The sequence below is a fragment of the Haliotis cracherodii genome, unplaced genomic scaffold, assembly GCF_022045235.1.
Source record: "Haliotis cracherodii isolate W230 unplaced genomic scaffold, xgHalCrac1.p SCAF_9, whole genome shotgun sequence".
In the NCBI taxonomy this organism is placed as follows: domain Eukaryota; kingdom Metazoa; phylum Mollusca; class Gastropoda; order Lepetellida; family Haliotidae; genus Haliotis; species Haliotis cracherodii.
Window position 1 is genome coordinate 19,758,803 of NW_027266343.1, and position 21,129 is coordinate 19,779,931.

At 42.9% G+C, this 21,129-nt stretch overlaps 1 protein-coding gene across 1 annotated transcript; it reads left to right on the plus strand.

The window, feature by feature from the left end:
• Positions 1 to 20,758, plus strand: LOC139452773 (galactocerebrosidase-like). Its single transcript, XM_071234386.1, has 17 exons — positions 1 to 135; positions 1,034 to 1,102; positions 2,861 to 2,924; positions 3,228 to 3,316; positions 3,582 to 3,785; positions 4,548 to 4,678; positions 5,035 to 5,152; positions 5,662 to 5,699; positions 6,383 to 6,507; positions 7,029 to 7,168; positions 8,008 to 8,100; positions 9,444 to 9,536; positions 10,404 to 10,545; positions 13,293 to 13,473; positions 16,627 to 16,796; positions 18,632 to 18,705; positions 20,365 to 20,758. The coding sequence occupies exons 1-17, from the start codon at positions 1 to 3 to the stop codon at positions 20,515 to 20,517; spliced, it is 2,019 nt and encodes a 672-aa protein (XP_071090487.1). The 3' UTR covers positions 20,518 to 20,758.
• Positions 20,759 to 21,129: the final 371 nt, after the last annotated feature.

Here is a 21,129-nt window from a genome sequence, read left to right on the forward strand (position 1 = left end):
ATGAGATGGTTGTTAGTATTACCGATTCTCACTGTGGTTACTGTATATTACAGTGAAGCGGTGAAATATGTGTTTCGAGATACAGGAGGTCTAGGAGGGAGGTTCGACGGTATAGGCGGTCTGAGCGGCGGAGGGGTATGTAGACGATAGGAAAGTCAAGTGATCCCAGTTATCTGGAGGTAATGTGTGTGTCGTGAATTTCTCATCTTTTTTTTCTGCTTACCATTGTGTATTCAGTAAGGCGGTAAACGTCTTAGACCTGCGTCACTTCGGGCTTTCCTCCCATATCAATCGACCTTCTTTGTGGTCTAGTGGTAGAGCGCTTGCCTGGAGAGTGGAAGGTCCGGGGTTTGATCCCCGGTCGCATCACACATAAAGACGTTAAAAAAGACGAACTTGTTGTTACCCTGTCTGGAGCTCGGTATTAAGAGGTTAGAACAAGGACTGGTCGGCTCGGAGACACTATATTGTGTCTGTGTGGGGTATTCATGTTAAACTGCGGCATTGTATCTCAGTGGGCTAGCACTATAAATCGGCATCAGTCCGGACTAGTACAAGCAGCCACACACACACACACATTCGCACACGCGTGTGCATGCACGTCGCTATATAAAATGCAACAATCATGAACTAAATGTTAAACCCCATTTCACGTCACCTCACCTCCAACATCAGGCGCCCGTGTCGTGATATAACTGAAATACTGTTCAAACCGGCATTAAACCCAACTCGCTCACTCACTCTTGAACCTGGGATGGATAGAGGTGGCTAGAAATAGCTCTAGTCTTTCCAAGCACTTGTAGATAAAATATGACTCGGTATAATCCTTCTAGTCATCTTTCGTATCTTCCACGGGTAGTGGGGTAGCCGAGTGGTTAAAACATTCGCTCATCACGCTGAAAACCCAAGTTCGATTCCCCAAATGGGCCCAATGTGTGAAGCCCATTTCTGGAGTCCCCCACCGTGATGTTTCTGGAATATTGGTAAAAGCGGCGTAACCCCATACTCACTCACTCGTATCTTCCACCTGCAGGCTACGTCCAAACTCCTGGCCAACTATCCTGAAGAACAACGGAACCAGATTCTGGACTTCCTCTTTAAGGTGAGTCCGAAGTCACGAAGCCTTGTTTAGTACCTAACTAGAGTGTTGACCTTGAAGCCAAACACTTGTCATTTGCAAGAGATTATACTATCTCTCGAGAGGGTCAATGCTTCCTGATTTGTGAAATAATCAAGTAGTGTAATGTTGAGTCAAATGGACGATTTAGAACTTTACAGTACGGGGTATTCACAGAGGAAATAATAACGTCAAGGTCAAAATAACTCTCGAGTGGCTAAAGTGCATACTTAGAAATTAAAATAAATAAAACAAACATACTTGGTGACAATGTTTATGATATAAACCCAGTGACAAATCTACTTTCGCTAAAGTAAACTGGACAAACACATGGACAATCACAAGACGATTCAGGCTGAATAAACCCCTGTAGGATGTGCACTGCTCACGAGACCAAGGAATGCCAGTTAACCTGGAGGCGGAATTGCTATCATCTACAAGTCACACTTACAGCTAGGTGTTATAGACAAGACCGAACTTGAGATATCATCGTTTGGAGTGATTTTCTTTTGGAGCAGTCACAAAAATACTCATCTATGATGATTAAAATTTGCATTTTGATAACTGGTCGAATACTGATACAGGAAATGATCTATGTTAGACTGACTCGGCTTTGAGAAACACATGGCTTCCACTTCTCACACTACTGGTCACGCCTTAGTGGGGGATCTGCAACTCTGAAGGTAACACACTTTGCAGTGTTGCAGAAGAACATCTTCACATTTGTGAACACTTTCCAATATTTCGAACATCAAAGAATCTCCCCTGTCAATATCATGTCGGGAAAACACTTAGGACTATGTGGACTTGTACAACAATGTCTTTATGTTCCTCCTCAATAACCACGCATAATAGCTGGAGAAAATATATGCTGTCATCTCTCGCCCTGTTGGATATTTCAGTGGCCTTTGATACCATCAGCCACAAGAATGTATTGAGGCGACTGAAAGACAATTTTGGAATCACAGGCACAGCCATCGAATGGTTCTCTTCATATTTGTTTGAGAGGTCGCAGCGCGTCACCATAAGCACCATCTTGTCAAAATCACATATTTTTCAAAATGATGTTCCTCAAGGATCAGTGAGTAGCAGGCACCATGGCATAAATCATGAACATTATGCCGATGACAACCATGTCGTCAAAAGAAACTATAAACACTGGTAAAGTCAACTACTACAATAACTGTTGGAGATATTGAAATAACATCAGTAGTATCTAAGGTCAAGGGACTGCTAGAAAGCAAACTGAAAATCAAGTATCAAGTATCCCAAATAGGTCAGAAACACACATTTTCGCCTGCAGAACGTCTGAAAGAGACCATCTCTGTCAAGATGCAGCAACCAAACTTGTTACAACACTCATAACCCCAAGGCTGGACTTCCGCAACCAAGACTAGCTTCAACAAATACAAAACACCACAACCAGAATAGTCACGAGATCAAGGAAGTCTTGAAAAATCTCCACTGGCGTCCAGTACCTGCAAGAATTGACTTTCAAACATTAGTTACTGCTTTTCAATGCTATAATCGCTCGTCACCAGTCCAAGCGTGTAATACTGTCATCCTACTTTCAATCAATGAACTCAGATCACAAGACAAGTGGCTACTTTCTGCCCAAAGCATTTAGACCCAAAATGATAAAAACTAAAGAAGTTTAAAACATCTTGTTTTATTGATGAAACATATTTTTAATGTCCCGATGAGTCAAATGGTTTGGAAGCTAAGTTACCTTGTCTGTTGCAGCCCAACTTTGGAGCCAGTCTACAGATTCTGAAGGTCGAGATTGGCGGAGATGCACAGAGCACAGGTATGCCACACACTTACATGGTGAAAGCCAGGTCAGATTAATGGAGATACCGAGATGTTTATCCGGTTCATGTAGAAATTATTTCGATATGGGCGTATGGCATATTGTTTTGAACTTGAAATGATGATGCTTCAATTGACAACGTTGCTGATAGATACTACATGGTAATATCTTAATACCTCTCGTGAACCGATGTGTTTGGTGTTGTGTCTATTCTTACCCATATCCCGCTATCCTAACTATTTGATGTGTGGAACGGAGCTGATGATGGCTATAATGATGGTGATAATGTTTTGAATCCAGATGGCACCGAGGCGTCTCACATGCACAACAGCTGGGATGAGAACTACCAGAGAGGGTACGAGTGGTGGCTCATGGTGGAGGCCAAGAAGGTACAATTGTAATAAACCACGCTTATAATGAACACGCTCATAACGAACACGCTTATAACGAACTGTATATAACATATATTGATTCCACGCTTGAACAGGAATGTGCGAACTCATGGTCAACTCCTGACGCGAGATGAAGGGGACATAACATGGAGTGACTTTTAGGTTTGATATTGTAATTAGATATCTAAACGTTTCATCTGTGAAACGGTTGCTGTCGAAACAAACAAGGCATTGTTGCAATGTAATCTTGTCTTTATTCCAGCGTAACCCGGACATCAAGCTGTATGGTCTACCGTGGGGGTTCCCAGGCTGGATAGCAGCTGCGCCACAGGACCCGTATGTAGATCCACAACAGACGGCTACGTACATCGTGAAGTGGGTCCAAGGTGCCAAGATGCACTACAACCTTACCATAGACTTCCTTGGCATCTGGAATGAAAAACCGTACAATGATACTTACATCAAAGTAAGTGTAATCATAGAAATGATGAGTATAGATTATGAGACTTGTACTCCCAAACGCCAAGTAGCCAGCTGGAAATCAGAGCAACATTGCAGACCACCCCAAGCAAGATAAGAAGAAACAAGACGTTTCCTTCTGTGGACGGCTTATGTCCATTATGTATGGGTGTCAATGATGTATGAAGGAACAATCACGACAATATGTATGATATCAATGTGAATGTCAACGAATGTCCTCGTGTCCAATGTTTACCCATTCTGTTAGGTATAAGAATGTCCTCATGTGTCAATGTGTGCCCATTCTGTTGGTATAAGGATGCCCTCATGTGTCAATGTGTACCCATTCTGTTGGTATAAGGATGTCCTCATGTGTCACTATGTACAAATTCTGTTGGGTATAAGGATGTCCTCATGTGTCAATGTGTGCCAGTTATTTTGGGTAAAAGAAAGCCCTTCTGTGACACTGTATTTCCATAATGTTGGAAGTGAGAATATCCTTCAGTGACATTGTATGCCCCTAACTTGGGATACAATAACTCCCATCGGTGTTGCTTAATGCTCATTGCACATTGTCAAGAAGACCCTCGTGTGATTACGTATTTCCTTACTACACTGCACAAGACCACATTCTCGCTATGTATACACAGAACTATGTCCTAGTTTAGTATGTCCTCTGTAACCTAGCCCATTACGTACATGTGTATACTACAAGACATCCCCTATACACTAGTTACTCTCGCTTGTACGTATATGCCCTGTCTTGAAGACGCTGAGGAAGACCTTGGACACCAACAACCTGAGCAACGTCAAAATAGTAGCAGCCGACGACAACGGTTGGGCAATCGCCGAGGACGTCGTCAATGACAGTGATCTGGCAGCTGCGGTAGATTACATAGGGTTGGTTGGTTGGTCCTCATACATCTATTGTCCATATGAAAATACTTTGAAAAACGAAATATATACCCTGCCCAAAATACGGGTACAGTCTTGACAAACCAATGATTGTGTGTGTGTGTGTGTGTGTGTGTGTGTGTGTGTGTGTGTGTGTGTGTGTGTGTGTGTGTGTGTGTGTGTGTGTGTGTGTGTGTGTGTGTGTGTGTGTGTGTGTGTGTGTGTGTGCATGTGTGTGTGTGTGTTTCTAGGTTTGTCATCCCCATTGTCCAGACATTTGATCGTCCGGAAAAGTATTTTTATACTGAAGGCACCATGTGAACAGAAGTGTCACGCACTGGCATTTGGCTTTGTCTTGGCAGGTCCCACTACCCAGGTACTGAGACGACACTCAAAGCCCTTCAGACAGGCAAGCAGTTGTGGTCATCAGAAGACTACAGCACCTTCAACAACGAAACCGGCGGCGGCTGCTGGGCCAGGGTAGGGTGGAGGGTGGGGGTTGTAACAGTGGAATGAGTTGAGGTGATCGATGATGAAATTGCTCGACAGCAAACGGACGGGAAAAGCGGGCTTGTACTGGATAGATTTTGGGACTATTGAATTTTGTGAACCAGAATCTGATTACTTCGGGAATCTTTGGCTTTCAAGTTATACTAACAGGGAATTTTGGAGTGATTCTATAAAATTGAATGGTCCAGAATTCTTTGAATGGTCCAGAATTCTTAAAATATCACTATTTAATAGGCATGGGTGTATTTGAAATGAATTTCTTCCGTGAATCAATGGAGACGCGCACCTCCGCATGTCGTGTTGCTTGTGTAGATTTTATAGATAGCAGTGGAACTATATTTCAGTGTGCAACCTTCACCTTCTAATCACAATGACGTCAGTAGGACTATTATGCCAAGGACATTACATACAATCCTTGAACACATCCGTGTAGGAATTTGTTTCTTGCAAACCTTATATGGCTTTTTGTACTATTTCAGATTTTAAACCAGAACTACGTTAATGGAGGGATGACAAGGTAAAGCATCAGAACGCAGTCGAGACATTAGGTCCAATCATGTGTTTGTTTGTTTTGTTTGTTGTTTATTGCCGCACTCATGTGTTCACGATTCGTGATTGTGTTTTGAGCAAAATTTCATTATAAACTGAGAAGCGTGGCGTCAGTTGGATAGGTAAAACGTATGCTTGGTACTCCTTACAATATCCTGCATATTTAACGTACTGGAGCAGTTTGGAATTAACGCTTTGCCACAATTAAGCCTGCCAATCCCCTTTTGGTTCGCGTGATTCGGGGGTCAATTTACAGGGTATTCTGAACTCGGTAGTGTGGCACGCGGGAATTAATAAATAGTAAGTGGTGCACATAAAATGTTCCCCTATAAAATTGTATACTTGCGATACTTTTTCGGTAATTGAACTTCAAATCGCACATTTTCTCAGTGCTTTTGACATTTTGAGTACTCGGGATTCTTGGGTGAGCAATGAGTGAATATTTAGATGGCATTCAGGGTTCGGGGGAGGAGGGGGTTGGCACCCTCACAATTTGACTAATTTCTGACTGTATGCTTCACTACAGTGGTCTAACAAAATTGATTTGTTTGTTATTTATATCCCAAACAAATGGTGAAATCTAGCTTTTTTGTTAGATTGGCTTAAATTCCATAGTTAGCCCATAACCCCATACGATCTTCTTGTTTCCAGCACAATCTCTTGGAACCTGATCGCCAGCTACTATGAAGGCTTGCCGTGGTACCGTGCAGGGCTGATGACTGCGGCGGAGCCATGGAGCGGTAACTACGCCGTCGACAGCCCTATCTGGGTGACAGGTAACTGGCTTCTGTACAGTACTGTACATCAAACGTGTTCAAGGCACCACAAATTCTAAAACAGAGTTGATTGATATTGCCGTGGAATATGGTTCCACTACTATAACCGAGATGGCATCCGAGATTTGGAACTTAAAACACCAGATGTTGTATACAGTTAAGAACCTACCAATGAGAACGCCGTTGGGGCTAGACAATAGGAGAACATGATGGGTATGGTTTTACGCCGCTTTTAGCATTTTTCCAGCAATATGACGGCGGTGACACGTTCCCAGCATCTCCACAGTCTGTCATGACCCTATATTAGATTAAACCTTGAGTGAAACACTGTCACTTCTAATGCTGATTACAAAGTATGGATAAGAAAATGAGTATTGCAATTGTGTGCTTAAAGCTGCTTAAATGAATCTCCCGTCAGATTTCATGTATCTAATAAATGCAAAATCAGTACTACACACATGTGTGTAATCTGTATATACAATAACTGTATATTGCAATGGTTGTTCCTCTCTCCACATCAGCTCACACCACACAGTTCACCGACATAGGCTGGTATTATCTACGTCATGAATACGGTGTCGGCCATTTGGAACATGGCGGAAGTTACGTCAGTCTTATCACTCTCGACAAGAAGGAGTTCACAATCATCATTGAGACCATGGTAAATATCCTCAACCATGACATTTTCGTTGCATTTCCCATCACGTCTCAGCAAACCGAAACAATAGTGTATTTGTACTTTAGTCAAGGTTCAGTATAAGGTAGGGTGAATGGATAGCCCAGTCGCTTGCCAGGTTTGAATCTCGGTTTGCCCTTATAATGTTTCTAGGTTTGCCAGCATCATTCCCGTGCTCGTGGATTTCGCCAAAGTGGTCAACGTTTACCACCGGCATCCCATCGGTCGTACCCTTCCACATGAAGCTGGCATGCCTTCAGATATAACTGAAATACTGTTCAGGGCTGCGTTGAACTCCACTAATCCACCCCTTTGGGGTAGACCCAGGACTGTGGCAAATTACACTACCCCTTGGGACCTGAATCAGAACAGCTCTCCAGCATCAGGTCGTTGGAAATGACTAACGTATGGTCAGGTCCTAATTGCCTGTCATCTCCCCCAATAGCACCGATTGTTTGTTGTTCGTGTTGTAGCTTAAACATTGCTGACTGCGGTGTTAAACAACATTCACAAATATTGGGAATACATTTAAAAAGGAATTTTGGCCCTGATTTGTTGACTATGGATGCAATGATGACAAACCTATTCCAACTGAACCACATTATCAGTAAAGTGTCTGTTGAGGTTTCGTTGCCTGTTGCTTTATCACGGAGGAGATGAAGTAATACTACATGAGGAAATCAGTGCTACGGTCATACTCATCAAGACACCATTTAACACAAATACAACTGGAATACAAAGCTTTGCAAGCTTTGATATCATTGTTTGTTTAAGATGAATTAGTTAATTACTACACTATGATTATGATGTAATTTCATTTCTAGAGCCACGATCACTCTGAATGTGTTCGGCCTCCACTCCAACCCTACAACGTATCTGCCTCCCAAACCGTCACCATCCAGCTTGAAGGAAGCGTCGTAAGTATGGCGATGATTCTGACCTCATATCGTGACAGAACTACAAATAAGCAAATAAGCTTTTCATGTAGGTGCGAACACTCCTCCTAGATACAGAGTTTGGCTTAGGGAATGAAACAGATCACTTGCAACACTGTCTTACTTTCATCCACAGAAGCCATCGGCATAAAAGTGCATACCAACATCTGTCCATGACTTTTTTCGTAAAAATGTTCACAATTCATATTGATTAATTCGTGCGAAATACATTTCCATTCATCATCATATAACATGTTGTGTTCTTTATTTATCTGGTATACAGTCGTATTACTATGGATCGATAATACCCAGGGTGTTACCTGATTTGTTTGTCTGGCCGACCATAACTCGCTATCTCGAATAAACTGTGGCTTCGATAACTTGCCCGAGAACGAGTGGCCATTTTGTATTGCCAAAAACACACATTTATATATTGCATTTGTGGTATTGAGGTGTCTGTTATATATTGTATGTGTGGTATGGATGTTTCTCTTATATATTGTATGTGTGGTATAGAGGTGTCTGTCATATATTGTCTGCGTGGTATGGATGAGTCTGTTATATGTTGTTGGCGTGGTATGGAGGTGACTGTTATATATTGTATGTGTGGTATCTATGTGTCTGTTGTATATTGTATGTGTGGTATAGAGGTATCTGTTGTATATTGTATGTGTGGTATGGAGGTGACTGTTATATATTGTATATGTGGTATTTATGTGTCTGTTATATATTGTATGTGTTGTATGGCGGTGTATGTTATATACTGTATGTGTGGTGTTGAGGTGTCTGTTATATATTTTATGTGTGGTATGGAAGTGTCCGTTATTTATTGTATGTGTGGTATAGAGGTGACTGTTATGTATTGTATGTGTGTTATGGAGATGTCTGTTATATATTGTATGTGTCGGATCGAGATATCTGTTTTATATTGTATGCGTGGTATCGAGGTGTCTGTTATATATTGTATGTGTGGTATGGAGGTGTCTGTTATACATTGTATGCGTGGTATTGAGGTGTCTGTTATATATTGTATGTGTGTTGTCGACGCGTCTGTTTTGTATGTATGCATTGTATGTATATTACATATATTGGAACTACTTTCAGACCTCTTGACTTGTTGTTTTCAGACGTGCTGTTTTCTAAGATGACTGAGATAATACATAACAAATAGAACATTTGGCTTTTCTCGACATATATTTTTTTGTCATTTCGCGGATTGATAACGTTGCCACTTTCTCTCATTGGGGAAAATATAGAAATAATAAGTCACTTGAGAAAAACATGTCATATAACAAGATGGGTCACATTTCTCTGTATATTTTCAGGAGGCCATTACAGAGTTTGAGGTGTGGTACACCAAGCTGTCGTTTGACCCTGAAGTCAAAGATGTCATCTTTCAGAAACGTCAGCCTCTCAAGGTCCTCTATTGGCAATACATTCTGTATCAATGTATCCACCTCCATTCTCCTGCAAAACACGTCGACTATTTCTAGTACAACTAGGGTGATGGGTAGCCTTGTGGTTAAAGCGTTCGCTCGTCACGCCGAGACCCGGGTTCGATTCCGCACATGGGTACAATGTGTGAAGCCAACTTCTGGTGTCCCCCGTCGTGATATTGCTGGAATGTTGCTAAAAGCGGCGTAAAACCATACCCAATCACGCTAGTACAACTACGTGTACACAACTGAACAGTGTGGAATCCTTGTGGTTAAAGTGTTCGCTCGTTACGCCGAGACCCGGGTTCGATTCCCCACATGGGGACCGACCATTTCGTCTTCTGGGACTTTCTGGAGATGAAATATTTGTTCACATAAAGCTGCAAAACCAGATCTTGTTTAAATTAAAACTGAATCAGCCTGAATTTTTTCATAAAAATTCTCATTGCAAAAATATAATTTTGGTAGCAGTCTGAAGCATAATTATTTTTTTCAAGATGTTTAATTCACCACACACACACCGCACACCCTATTCTTACACGGCATTCCGTCGATCCCTCAAACCTAAAAGTGAATAGATCTTAGACATGTTTAGATTTTGGTAGTGTTGAGCTTTGTCCATTTCATGTGTTTAGATTATGGGCGTAGTAGATAAAACACTCAAAACCGTTGTTCAGTTTAGGATCTAAACACAATTCTAAACACGTTTAGATCTATAGATCATCGTTTATCATTGTTTAGAAGTCCAGTTTGTGTTTAATACTAAAACACATGTTTGGGAATGATCTCTGATCAATGTCCATTCTTGCCCAGTGGACAGCATTGATACCTGAGTGTATGTCCTCATAGGTTACCAATAGTCAGGCGACGTTGTCTGTCGGTGTCGACGAGGTTTGGACGTTGACGACAGTGAAGACAGGAAACAAGGGCAGCTACCCTCCTCCACCACAACCTAAGGCGTTCCCTCTACCCTATCAAGATGACTTCGAAGGTGCGTCGCAGATGAAGCATGCTGCGGCATCAGATTTGGTTGTTTAGGAGCTGTGATGCAGCCTGGTGACTGGACCCGGGTTGTAGAGGAGTGGCTATGTAGCCTTGTGACTGGACCCTGGTTGTAGAGGAGTGGCTATGTAGCCTTGTGATTAGACCCTGGTTGTAGAGGAGTGGTTATGTAGCCTGGTGACTGGATCCTGGTTGTTTAGAAGTTGTTATGTAGCCTTGTGACTGGACCCGGGTTGTTTAGGAGTTGTTATGTAGCCTGGTGACTGGACCCGGGTTGTAGAGGAGTGGCTATGTAGCCTGGTGATTGGACCCTGGTTGTAGAGGAGTTGTTATGTAGCCTTGTGACTGGATCCTGGTTGTAGAGGAGTGGCTATGTAGCCTGGTGATTGGACCCAGATTGTAGAGGAGTGGCTATGTAGCCTGGTAACTGGATCCTGGTTGTAGAGGAGTGGCTATGTAGCCTGGTAACTGGACCCGGGTTGTAGAGGAGTGGCGATGTAGCCTGGTGACTGGACCCGGGTTGTAGAGGAGTTGTTATGTAGCCTGGTGACTAGACCCGGGTTGTAGAGGAGTGGTTATGTAGCCTTGTGATTGGACCAGGGTTGTTTAGGAGTTGTTATGTAGCCTGGTGACTGGACCCGGGTTGTAGAGGAGTGGCTATGTAGCCTGGTGATTGGACCCTGGTTGTAGAGGAGTTGTTATGTAGCCTGGTGACTGGACCCGGGTTGTAGAGGAGTGGCTATGTAGCCTGGTGATTGGAGCCTGGTTGTAGAGGAGTTGTTATGTAGCCTGGTGACTGGATCCTGGTTGTAGAGGAGTGACTATGTAGCCTGGTGATTGGACCCGGGTTGTAGAGGAGTGGTTATGTAGCCTGGTAACTGGATCCTGGTTGTAGAGGAGTGGCTATGTAGCCTGGTAACTGGACCCGGGTTGTAGAGGAGTGGCTATGTAGCCTGGTGACTGGACACGGGTTGTAGAGGAGTTGTTATGTAGCCTGGTGACTGGACCCGGGTTGTAGAGGAGTGGTTATGTAGCCTTGTGATTGGACCCGGGTTGTTTAGGAGTTGTTATGTAGCCTGGTGACTGGATCCTGGTTGTAGAGGAGTGACTATGTAGCCTGGTGATTGGACCCTGGTTGTAGAGGAGTGGTTATGTAGCCTGGTAACTGGATCCTGGTTGTAGAGGAGTGGCTATGTAGCCTGGTAACTGGACCCGGGTTGTAGAGGAGTGGCTATGTAGCCTGGTGACTGGACCCGGGTTGTAGAGGAGTTGTTATGTAGCCTGGTGACTAGACCCGGGTTGTAGAGGAGTGGTTATGTAGCCTTGTGATTGGACCCGGGTTGTTTAGGAGTTGTTATGTAGCCTGGTGACTGGACCCGGGTTGTAGAGGAGTTGTTATGTAGCCTGGTGATTGGACCCTGGTTGTAGAGGAGTTGTTATGTAGCCTGGTGACTGGATCCTGGTTGTAGAGGAGTGACTATGTAGCCTGGTGATTGGACCCTGGTTGTAGAGGAGTGGTTATGTATCCTGGTAACTGGATCCTGGTTGTAGAGGAGTGGCTATGTAGCCTGGTAACTGGACCCGGGTTGTAGAGGAGTGGCTATGTAGCCTGGTGAATGGACCCGGGTTGTAGAGGAGTGGTTATGTAGCCTTGTGATTGGACCCGGGTTGTAGAGGAGTTGTTATGTAGCCTGGTGACTAGACCCGGGTTGTTTAGGAGCGGTGATGCAGCCTTGTGACTGGACCCGGGTTGTAGAGGAGTTGTTATGTAGCCTGGTGACTGGACCCGGGTTGTAGAGGAGTTGTTATGTAGCCTGGTGATTGGACCCTGGTTGTAGAGGAGTTGTTATGTAGCCTGGTGACTGGATCCTGGTTGTAGAGGAGTGACTATGTAGCCTGGTGATTGGACCCTGGTTGTAGAGGAGTGGTTATGTAGCCTGGTAACTGGATCCTGGTTGTAGAGGAGTGGCTATGTAGCCTGGTAACTGGACCCGGGTTGTAGAGGAGTGGCTATGTAGCCTGGTGACTGGACCCGGGTTGTAGAGGAGTTGTTATGTAGCCTTGTGATTGGACCCGGGTTGTAGAGGAGTTGTTATGTAGCCTGGTGACTAGACCCGGGTTGTTTAGGAGCGGTGATGCAGCCTTGTGACTGGACCCGGGTTGTAGAGGAGTTGTTATGTAGCCTGGTGACTAGACCCGGGTTGTAGAGGAGTGGCTATGTAGCCTTGTGACTAGACCCGGGTTGTAGAGGAGTTGTTATGTAGCCTTGTGACTGGACCCTGATTGTAGAGGAGTGGTTATGTAGCCTTGTGATTGGATCTGGGTTGTAGAGGAGTTGTTATGTAGCCTGGTGACTAGACCCGGGTTGTAGAGGAGTTGTTATGTAGCCTGGTGACTAGACCCGGGTTGTAGAGGAGTGGCTATGTAGCCTTGTGATTGGACCCTGGTTGTAAAGAAGTGATTATGTAGCCTAGTGATGGGGCCTGCATAAAAGTAATCTTTTGCATGGAATGCATGCTTTTCTGTAGCAGCTGCGTTGTTGTGACTATTCCATATTTGTACTACGATATTGAAAACCAAACTTTACTTGTTTGAAAAATACACTAAAGTATTGGTGGCACATGAACTTTTGTTGTTGAGTATATGTGCATGGCGGACATCTAAACATGCGAACACTTGTGAGCCCCCATTTTCCATACAAATAGCATCGCCTTGCATCATTATTCTTTGTTCAAGGATACGAGGTTTCCATGGAGCCTCATAATCTTGCCCAGCAATTGGGTTCGTTCGAAGTCGTGGCGGAGGACAACAACAAGTTCCTTCGTCAGATGGTTCTAACGCAGCCCCTGATGTGGTGCCACAACTCGGCGGAACACATGCTCAACAAGAGCTTCAATGTCATTGGCGATCATAGTTGGTAAGAGACTGAACATAGTAATTATAGATAGCTATGGTGCAACATACTCCATCTGTCAATTCTGTAACTAAATGAACCTCATAAAATTGAGGAATTCTGCACTTTGGGCATTTCTGGGTAATGAACATAAAGTTAACATTAATGGCGAGCTTTCAATACAATAAAGCACATACGATGATGGGAGTACGCACAAAGGTAGACAAGCACAGTTGTCATTATGTAGCCCTCACGAATAAACGTGTCTCAAACACACTCCTGCGTCCGTCCTGATTTTGAAGGAATAACTAACATAACATGGTGTCAGAAGTGGGATGTGTGCTGTAAGAAAATGGACAACCACCCTGAACCATTGATAACTTCTGAAACTCCTGAAAGACCTTGGCAACAAGTTGCCGCCGATCTCTTTGAGATCCAGTCAAGAACCAGTATGTTCTTGTGGTGGACTATTACTCCCGTTTCATAGAAATTGTCCGACTGTCAAGTACATCTTCAAAAGAAGTAATCAACTCGCTTAAAAGTATCTTTGCAAGACATGGTGTGCCAGAGACTCTAGTTTCTGACAACGGTCCTCAGTACAGTTCTTCAGAGTTTGACAACTTCAGTCGAGACTATGGTTTCTCTCATGTTACCAGCAGTCCTGGACTTGCATCTGGGAATGGAGAAGCTGGACGCGCTGTGCGCACTATGAAGACTCTGTTACATTCAGCAGAAGATCCGTATTCAGCTCTTCTCAGCTACCGATCAACCCCACTCAGTTGTGGTTACAGCCCAGCTGAACTGCTGATGTCAAGGAAACTGCGCACAAAACTGCCAATCATGAAAAAGAAAATTGAAGTTCATCCACCTGTGAAACAAAAGTTTGTAAACTTTGAGAAACATCAACAGCAAAAGCAGGAATATAACTTCAATCGTCGCCATGCTGTGCGCTCACTTCCTGTTTTGCAAAGGGGAGATAATGCATGGGTACCAGACAGGAAAGAAACAGGTACCGTGCTCAAACAGCTGTCCTCGGTCTTACCTCGTAAAGACTGACGATGGAACCTATAGGCGGAATAGACGTGACATTAACTTGTTACCAAATGTTCCTGAAAAGCAAGTTCCGAATATGCCTGAAAAAGAACACTCACCTGAACCAAATCCTCATCCATGTGTGAAACAAACAAATGACTCCTCAGTTTACATAACACGATCTGGCACAGTCTCAAGAAAGCCAGATAGATACTAAGACTTTCTCTCATTTAAAGTTTGACAAGTGAGTCAGTATTCATTGTGTATGGTTGAGAGATTTATTATTCTGTAACCCTGAGGTCCTGGGTATGCTAAAACTGTGTTCATAATGTTGTGTGAGTGAATCTTGATTTGTTTTGTTTATATGCATTATAATGTTTCATTGTCAAGGCACAGTTGAAAGTTAACAGTATTGTTAACTTGCTTTCTCCTGGAAGGGGAGATGTAGTGGTATGCACAAAAGGAGACAAGCACAGTTGTCATGATGTAGCCCTCACGAATAAACGTCTCAAAAACACTCCTGCGTCCCTCCTGAATTTGAACGAATAACTAACATAACAAGACAGCATACGATGATGTGAGGACCTAGACGACATACTATGATGGAAACACCTAGACAACATACGATGATGGGAACTCCTGGACAACATACGATGATGGGAGCACCCAAACAACATATGATGGAGCACCTAGAGAACATAGGATGATGGGGCACCTAGAAAACATACTATGACATGAGCACCTAGACAATATATGATGGAGCACCTAGACAGCATGCGATGATGTGAGCACCTTGACAACATACGATGATGGGAACACCTAGACAGCATACGATGATGGAGCACCTGGACAACATACGATGATGGGAGCACCTAGACAACATAAGATGATGGGAGCACCTAGACAACATAAGATGATGGGAACACCTGGACAACATACGATGATGGGAACACCTGGACAACATACGATGATGGGAACACCTAGACAGCATAAGATGATGGGAACACCTAGACAACATACGATGATGGGAGCACCTAGACAACATAGGGTGATGGGAGCACCTAGACAACATAGGGTGATGGGAGCACCTAGACAACATAAGATGATGGGAACACCTAGACAACATACGATGATGGGAGCACCTAGACAACATAAGATGATGGGAACACCTGGACAACATAGGGTGATGGGAGCACCTAGACAGCATACGATGATGGGAGTACCTAGACAACATACGATGATGGGAACATCTAGAAACATACGATGATGGGAACACCTAGACAGCATGCGATGATGGGAGCACTTAGACAACATACGATGATGGGAACACCTAGACATCATACGATGATGGAGCACCTGGACAACATACGATGATGGGAACACCTAGACATCATACGATGATGGAGCACCTAGACAACATACGATGATGGGAACACCTAGACAGCATGCGATGATGGGAGCACCTAGACAACATACGATGATGGGAGCACCTGGACAATAGACGATGATGGAAGCACCTAGACAACATACTTTGTTTAGATACACCAGGACCGCATTAAAACACTGGATCCACAAGGAACACATTAAATGACTGGATCTCTGAATCACTTACGATGATTGGAGACTCGATTGGAGAGACGATCGCTGATCAGAGACCCTGGAGGAAATTGCATTGTTTGCCGAACGTGAGACCCATGGTCAATCCATTCTAGAACTTAGGTAGGCAACAAACAAACACATTACATTCTATGTAAATTGTGTGAGGGATGGGCTTACCATTGTCGCGAACACCATTCATTTGGTTTTCATCGCTAGCTTGGCTTGTACGCCCCGTGGAATCGGTGGATAATCGAGACTGGTTATTCTCTGGTGTTGACGTTTTAAGATTGAGTATCACGGGTGAACCTACAGTTAATACTTACCATAAAGAATTCTTTGATGGCTACATGGTAGTGGCTATATACATGTATGTACCAAACTGCAAAACATACATAATTGAAACTTCATTTTCTGTGTTGGGACAGAACGTTTCAAGACGACTTGTTGCCCTCTGATATGCCTGTAATGTACAACGATTTATGTGGACTTTTACAGTAAAAACGAAACGGGTTTTAAAAAGTGTTATACAAAAAGTGGCTGTTTCAGGGAGAATGTTTCCATCCAAGTAGATGTCCGTCTCAGTCCAGTTAACGGCACCAAGGGCGTGTTTCTGGGAGCAAGGGTGAACCAGGGAGGCTGTGTGTCATACGACACTACAGGCGTCTTCTTCTTCGTATTCCCCGATGACAACTTCTACATCCTCTCACAGGACCTGAGTAAGTCTCTCTACATGTAACAGTGATCTACATAATCTCACACGATCTGTGTAAGTCTTACATCTCTTTACATGATCTCACACGATCTGTGTAAGTCTTACATCTCTCTACATGATCTCACACGATCTGTGTAAGTCTTACATCTCTCTACATGATCTCACACGATCTGTGTAAGTCTTACTCCTCTCTACATGATCTCACACGATCTGTGTAAGTCTTACATCTCTCTACATGATCTCACACGATCTGTGTAAGTCTTACATCTCTTTACATGATCTCACACGATCTGTGTAAGTCTTACATCTCTCTACATGATCTCACACGATCTGTTTAAGTCTTACACTTCTCTACATGATCTCACACGATCTGTGTAAGTCTTACATCTCTTTACATGATCTCACACGATCTGTGTAAGTCTTACATCTCTCTACATGATCTCACACGATCTGTGTAAGTCTTACTCCTCTCTACATGATCTCACACGATCTGTGTAAGTCTTACATCTCTCTACATAATCTCTCACGATCTGTGTAAGTCTTACATCTCTTTACATGATCTCACACGATCTGTGTAAGTCTTACATCTCTCTACATGATCTCACACGATCTGTGTAAGTCTTACATCTCTCTACATGATCTCACACGATCTGTGTAAGTCTTTCACCTCTCTACATGATCTCACACGATCTGTGTAAGTCTTACTCCTCTCTACATGATCTCACACGATCTGTGTAAGTCTTACTCCTCTCTACATGATCTCACACGATCTCTGTAAGTCTTACATCTCTCAACGTGATATCACACGACCAATGTAAGTCTTACATCTCTCCACATGATCTCACACAACCTATTTAAGTCTTACATCTCTCTAAATGATCTCACGATCTGTGTAAGTCTTACATCTCTCTACATGATCTCACACGACCTGTGTTAGTCTGACATCTCTCCACATCATCTCACACGACCTGTGTTAGTCTGACATCTCTCTACATCATCTCACACGACCTGTGTTAGTCTGACATCTCTCTACATCATCTCACACGACCTGTGTTAGTCTGACATCTCTCTACATCATCTCACACGACCTGTGTTAGTCTGACATCTCTCCACATCATCTCACACGACCTGTGTTAGTCTGACATCTCTCTACATCATCTCACACGACCTGTGTTAGTCTGACATCTCTCTACATCATCTCACACGACCTGTGTTAGTCTGACATCACTCTACATCATCTCACACGACCTGTGTAAGTCTGACATCTCTCCACATCATCTCACACGACCTGTGTTAGTCTGACATCTCTCTACATCATCTCACAGGGCATGTGTAGAGCCTGCATCTCTCCACATCATCTCTCACGACCTGTGTTAGTCTTACAACTCTCTACATTAGTCAACGTGATCTCACACGAGCTCAGTACGTCGAACAGCCATCTACGTGATCTCACGGGATTTTAGTAAATCGTAGATGACACGACATGATCTCACAGGTCCTCAATACGTTGTACATTCGTCAACGTGATCTGACACGACCTCGGTAGGCCCTCATATCGGGGCAGGGGGTTTAGGTGTTGGCTCGTCACACAACACAACTGAATTCTTTAATCCACATGGATACAGTAAGACGAAGCCCATTGTTTGTGTTTGGTGACGGGAATAACGCTGAAAGTCCAGCTGAACCAAATCCCTTTCTCAAGATACCCGGCACTTTTGCATGGAAGCACAAAATCTCTCTACACTTATCTAAAATATCTTACAGGATATCAGTAATCTCGGAACAATGTTGGATCAAAAGGTAGTTTTACATAATTTGTATATTTTCTGTGTGTTTCAGTGAGGAGCCAGGTAGTGTCGACAGGCCCCATCAACTGTCGCAAAGGCTGGAACACATTCGAGCTGCGACTCTGGGTAGGTTCACAGAAAAGATATCATGGCTTTTAGTCAATACAGTTGTTGTTCATTTATTCTCGAAGTATAGGACATCGGCCCATTCTTTACGTGTTGCAACGGTGCTGCAGCCAATTTGTAACATTTCTTTTCTCACATTATTAGCATAGAAAATATACATTCTCATATTTTGTAAAGTGTTCGAATTGTTTTCAGCCCTTAAGATGTTAAATTTGTGTAAACTAGGAAATACATAATAACTTTTGGGGACAAACAATTGCGGTGTTCATATGCACTACATATCAATATAAAATGGTATTCACTTTCAACATAACCGCAGCTACACATATCACATACTCTTTGTGTTTTTGGCACACATTCGAGCTGCGACTCTTGGGACGTTCACATCGAAGATGTATTTAGTCACTATAGAGTGCGATGTGTACATTTGTCAAGCATTTGATTTACATTCTCGAAAACCATGAAAACATACACACACATTTGTACCATCTGCCTCGTACAAAAAGACTTTAGAACATTACCCTGCTTGGAGCTCATCATTAAGGGACTAAAACGAGGACTGGTCGGCTCGGAGACAGTATACTCTGAGTGGGGCATTCACGTTAAACTGCGGCAGGGTATCTCAGTGGGCTAGCACTATCTATCTTTAAACACATTTTTGACTTCACTATTATTTGAGCGATCCATTATTTTGTCACGAATGGACAGCAACTGTGGTTTATCATATCATTGATGTACACTTGGAATTAACGGAAATGTTTAATTACTTTTTTTACTGTCAAGTGGATAATTTCAAATTTTGGCACAAAGCTTGTCGCCAGTGGGGTTCAAATCCATATATTATAATTTGAGGACATTTAATAATCGACCTCGGGCGAGGCAACACATGAGAAAACCTCGTGAAATGAACTAAATCCTTTAAAGCTTAGTATTTAATATGTATGTATATAAGGTTGTGTTATATCATGTCACATGCAGTTATGTTCACGTTAAAGTAATTATGTAACCCTTCGATAAGAAAACAACATCAAACAGGGAAAACATATAGTCTATGCCCGTGTTCAGCGCAAGAGATTTCCTGTTGCATTCGTCAGCTTGTACTGCAAACGTACACACCATTTATAAAATACTTGTTAAGCACCCCATGAAACGGCACGGAGCTTTGTACCATGCGATGTAGTCTGTCATACAGACCCTGAAACAAATATATCCAATACAGCCCATGCAAGTCTATAATATTTGGCAAGTCTAGATTACTGCAGTATCTGAAAATGAAGAAAGTCTCTGGGCTCCTTTTCATTAGATTTTATAACTTTTATTTAACCAAACAAATCTGTAAAATATGTTCATTTCAGACCTAGATGTTAGTCTACATGCATTGTAAAGATGCTTGGTGGGTTTCTCGTGCAGCACGCATGAGCGACTCATATAGTAGAAATACAGACTGCAAAAAGTGTTGTTTATTTTCATATAAAAGAATGTAGGGATGTGTTTCAAGTTAGAGAACATACTGTGGGGTTTGGCGAGTCTCATTCACAAACCAAGTTACTCGTGGTCACACGAGGATCATTATTGTGGGTATCGAAAAGATGTCTTGTCAGTCTTCTTTGGATTGAATTCTATTAACTAAAGCCAGTTTAACGCGTTGCTGTGTTTCAGAGTGCGGGAATGTTCGGCTTTGTGAATGGGCAGGAGGTGATGGCGACACGTGCCCCGTCTCTGCCAACCAGTGGGTTTCTGGCTCTGGGTACAGACACTTATGGACTGGCGGACTTTGACAACCTCCTTCTAAAGAAGTCACCGATACCTTAACAAGTGTTTACACTGCCACGGTTATATGTTTTAATTGAAAATGTGACTTGTTCCGTTTAAAGGGACCACATGCCGTACTCCTGATGCTGGGGACATCACTCCTTACCTTTTTGAGCGCTAAATTTTAGCCAGAGGGATCCTTTAGACATCGCCATTCCTAACCATGATCTTGAGGAATGGAACAGAGGTCCCTGTCCATTGTTTTTTGTGAAAACATGTGCGAGGAGAAAGAGTCGACAAGTCAGAGGTTAAAATTGAGACACTCTCTGGTGTTTTCTTTGTAATAAAAATGTAAGATTGAAAGAAAATATGTTTGTCATTTATATGGATATACATTTGCATTTTGTGGTATAACGTTCACTTTGTTATGGATTAAATTGTTAGTGTATGAATTCAGACACTGCACAGCGTGATTTTGGTCAATAAAAGTGTCATGGTATGCTCGTTATGGAAATCACTGGATTGTCTAGTCCAGACTCGATAACTTACAGACCGCCGTCATATAACTGGAATATTGCTGAATGCGGCATTAAATAACAAACAAACAAACAAACATGCAATATAGTGTTGACATGTGAAGCTGGTGTTACATAAACGTGAAATAAATCATTA